The sequence below is a fragment of the Phanerochaete carnosa genome (genome assembly GCF_000300595.1).
Source record: "Phanerochaete carnosa HHB-10118-sp unplaced genomic scaffold PHACAscaffold_367, whole genome shotgun sequence".
Classification (NCBI taxonomy): domain Eukaryota; kingdom Fungi; phylum Basidiomycota; class Agaricomycetes; order Polyporales; family Phanerochaetaceae; genus Phanerochaete; species Phanerochaete carnosa.
Genome location: NW_006767994.1, coordinates 1 through 3999, shown reverse-complemented (window position 1 = coordinate 3999; position 3999 = coordinate 1). Strand labels below are relative to the sequence as shown.

The window sequence follows — 3999 nt, the reverse complement described above, 5'->3', positions numbered from 1 at the left end:
CCCAACTTCTTCGCACCACCTCCATCATCATGCAGTTCAAGCTCGGCTCTGTTCTCCTCGCCACCGTCGCCGCCTTTTGTGGGCAATCACTGTGTGTCCGACCTTTTTGTATGACTTGAGTATAGTGAGTGTGTCGAGAGGTAGAAGTAAGGGTATTTCTAGGAATAATATAATAAGCTCAGTACAGGAGAGAGTATGATAAGTATGAGGGCGACATACAGATGGGCTGGCCGGAGGTTAGTTCAAATGGTGCTAGGGCGCCTAAGTCAGGCTAACCAAGCCTGTTTGCGCAACCTTCAGCTCGCCTATGCAGAGGCTCGAGTAGGCAGCCTGTAAAGAGCTGGAGGTGCTTCAGAAAGGTCATCTAAACACTTCCACAGTTTTTGAAGCTGACGCACTTTGCTAAATGTGGCAGGAGTTTTTTTCTCTGTCATTTACTTCCACCACCGCCTGGTACGCCTCGCATGTTGTCAGGCCGCAAACGTACCTCAACCGGGAAGGTGACTATATTTGACTTATAATCTTTCTATTATGTCTCATTGAGTAAGATATACAGGTGAAGAGTGCACAGCAGCTCGTACCCTGCTGGTGTTCAGTGTGCAATGGCAAGCTCGTGCCATACATCAGGAAACACTGTTTGGCGCCGTAGTAGGGGCTTCACTACCAAAGCGTCCGAAGCGTCCGAAGCTAGCGGCGCGCGGAGCTGCCCACCACGTAGCACAAGGAGTTGCGGTAGTGGCATCGGAGTAGAGGCTCACCTTCTGTTTTCATTATAGCCACAATTACTCATTTTCTAGTAATATAATGATTCCTGTAACCAACTAGCTAGTACTACAGTCGTTCAGAAAGTCCGCACACAAGAATGAGACACTACTTTGTGCGGGCGCTTGGAGCGATGCACGACTGTCCAAGTCTGTCAACGCCGGCCCTAAACTGATGGCGCTATTGGTTTGTTGCCACATCGTTGCGTCTCAGTTCTTCTCCCATCCTTAGCTCTGCCCTGCGATGACAAGCAGGTGATATGCTACGAGCAAAGTAAGTGTTCTGAGATTGAAGATGGGCTCCGTCACTAACTACTTTTGATGTGACGCACTGCGGCCACACAGCTCTTCATTGTTGCTGCAACGCGGTCGAGCGGTCGAGCAGTCACGGCAGAAGCAAGAGGCTGTGCAGCACTGGGGCAGGAGTGGAGGAAGAGTGGCAGATAGCAGGTAGGCAGCCATGCGAAATGGATAGGTAGTCGTCCAGTGGAGGCGGCGGTGGAAGTGCCAGGCTGGCGGGCAGGTTGGCAGGCGCAATGACCGGCATCCTGTGCAGCTGCTTGAGAGACATGTGGGTGCGCCCGTCATTGAACAGCAAGCATGAATACCAGCGAGAGGCTCAGTGGCATATCATTGAGCGGTGAAGATGAGCCCGTGAGTGGCAGAGAGAAAGTGGTAAGCACGGCTCGCACAGGTACCGTGTATGAAGGCTCACCGGGGTCGGCACTTGGACCTCCAGGCCATTGTCTCGACGCCGTCCAACCAGCGCAGCCTCTACTGATGGACGAGTTTGATTCCGCCTCTTGTGGTGGAGTCCTCGGGTCCAACAAGCTTGCTGTCAGCCTCTGAATGGTGGATTATGTGCTGCAGATGGCAAGCGTCGGCTACTCAGGCGCGTACCTGTGCACGCACAAGCTGGGCATATCGTACAACCTGCTCGAGCTGCTGGCGGGTGTCGCGGGCGGTGCGAGTGTGGGTAGTGCGAACACAATTGCGAATTTCTATGCGGTGCTCGCTGTAGCGGGGGCGCCTATGAGCACGAATGGAAGCCGCGTCCTTAATCTCGGCATAGACGGCTCGCAAAGCAACTACAGCACCACACATGTGGCTGCACCATCTACGACCAGGTGATAGCGCATGTGCGTGCACTTGCACTCTTCAACTACACGAACGTGTCCACTGCCGGCACTGACTTTGTGTTGCCCGCGGCGCTCTTCCCCGGAGTACCGCAGCCTGACGCCGTCCTTGTATGTTACCTCAGTGTGCCACATCCAGCTGTGTGCTCAAGGTGATACATACTAATGTAATGTTTGCCCATGCTCATTCAAGTGGTAGTACAAGACATTCTGTGTAAATACAGCCCTGTAAAATAGTTAATATGCTATTCAATATTAATGCTCTGATGATACTTGTATGATGAGATGGGTGATTGGTTATCAATGCTACAATACCAGGTGCAATATTGCTTACATGGGGCAAGCTACAATTATACCTCAGAGTTGCTATGAGAGTGCTCCTGAGACTAGTGGTTACTACGAGAGTGCTTCCGGAGCAGGGACGTGTTCGGTGCTTGCTACTGAAAGGGGGACCATTCTCCGACTGCTTCGACTTCTACACTGGCTTCGTAATACTATGTAGCAAAGTCATTTTTCCCTGATGTACCACACCCAGCATAGCCATGCAAAACGCAACTATGAGATTGCACCGAAGGGTAAAGAATTGAGCAGCGAGAGCGACACAGCCAATGAAATAACTCTCGACGAGTTCCTTGCTCAACGTCACATGAAGAAGAAGAAGAAGAATGCTGCCATTGCTGCTACTAGTGTCGCAGTGCAGTCCACCACCGGCACGAGCATGCTCGCAGCTCCTCCATCACACCCAGTTAGTTCCAAAATCGCCAACGACGCCACACCCAATGTAGGGAGTGCAGCTATGGTGCATATAGTCACTGCAACCTTGACATCTGATAGTGACCGAGGCTCTCTGCTTGGCAGTGTCGTACCACACAGTCCCGACCATCTATCCACGCCACCAACTTTTTCTACTGCAGAGTCCTTGCCGGGTACATCTCTTTTATTCCCAGCCCCCACCGCTATCTTTGCCGCTGCACTGAGTCCTGCCGCAGATGCCATTGCACCATCACTGCCCGAGATCCCGAAGGATAACAACTACTCTGTGGGCCACACCTCGGCAGATCATTCGGACTCTGGTCCGGGGTCACAGGCTGCCGGAATCGACGTCCAAGACCAAAGTATTGGGCTGATCTCAGATCCCAGCAAGCTCTCACTTCCTGGTGTTCCAGAACGCCTTTCGCAGGTGGTACCTGAAGACGTCAATACCAACACGGATGCCCATGGTGCTGAATTAATTGCTGATCTCAATGAGTCGATGCTTTCTAGTGCACCAGAACTGATTTGCTAATAGGAGCAGCTGAAGACGTCAATGTCCGCATTCCAGATCCTGGTGAGCCTGCGCTCCCTGATGTTCTGGAGCAACCTTCGCGGACGGTACTGGCGAAGGACCTGCAAGTCACTGCGGCGCAGCCGCAACAGTGGCCGCATCAGGTCTTTGAGCATAAGCTCTCTGCGCACAAAGCCATCAAGTCCTCCAGCGATCTTTGGTTCTGGAGGCCAATAATGCTCCTTTGCGCCTTCCTGCACTCGGAGCACTCAGTATCCCATCGCGCCATCAATATTCTCATTACAGTTCTTCACTATCTCTTTACTGTCTTTGGTTTCGTTGACCAGAAAACCGACGTACCGCGGACTCTGAGGACGACAGTAAAGCAGCTTGATCTCGGTGACAACTTTGCCGTCTACCCCATGTGCCCCTCATGTTGCCGCTGTCATGCACCATAACTATAAGTATAGGAAAACTAAAGGAATAATAGGTATTCAAATCAAAAAGAAACTGCTTACTCAGAGCTGCAAAGTAAGCATAAACACTTAAGCTTACTAAAAGTGAATTAATGACTAATAATATGACTCAGCTTCTTAGTAATCTAGAAACCATGCTTAGTAAAGGTCTATGCTCAACAGCTATGAATTACCAAAATATAGTAATACTCTAACAAACATTAGTAATAGCTTACCAATACATTAGTAAAACAGACAGAAGGCTGACTAATACAGACAAAATGCTTATTAATAAAAGTAGAAGTAGCTTAGTAATTACAGTAGAATAGAAGAGCCAGTTTTGCTATTGGCTAAGGAACAACAGGCTGAAAGGTATAAATAGG

General features: G+C 50.3%; 2 protein-coding genes across 2 annotated transcripts; both read left to right on the top strand.

The window, feature by feature from the left end:
• The first annotated feature begins 1109 nt into the window (after positions 1 to 1109).
• On the top strand, positions 1110 to 2144 carry PHACADRAFT_266219 (glycoside hydrolase family 79 protein). The gene is made up of 3 exons (XM_007402721.1): positions 1110 to 1436; positions 1501 to 1598; positions 1632 to 2144. Exons 2-3 carry the CDS (start codon positions 1542 to 1544, stop codon positions 1890 to 1892), a joined length of 318 nt encoding a protein of 105 aa, XP_007402783.1. The 5' UTR covers positions 1110 to 1436; positions 1501 to 1541; the 3' UTR covers positions 1893 to 2144.
• Positions 2145 to 2417: 273 nt separating this feature from the next.
• On the top strand, positions 2418 to 3619 carry PHACADRAFT_202541 (uncharacterized protein; the record flags this gene model as incomplete). Its single annotated transcript, XM_007402720.1, has 2 exons — positions 2418 to 3117; positions 3186 to 3619. The coding sequence occupies 2 exons, from the start codon at positions 2418 to 2420 to the stop codon at positions 3617 to 3619; spliced, it is 1134 nt and encodes a 377-aa protein (XP_007402782.1).
• Positions 3620 to 3999: the final 380 nt, after the last annotated feature.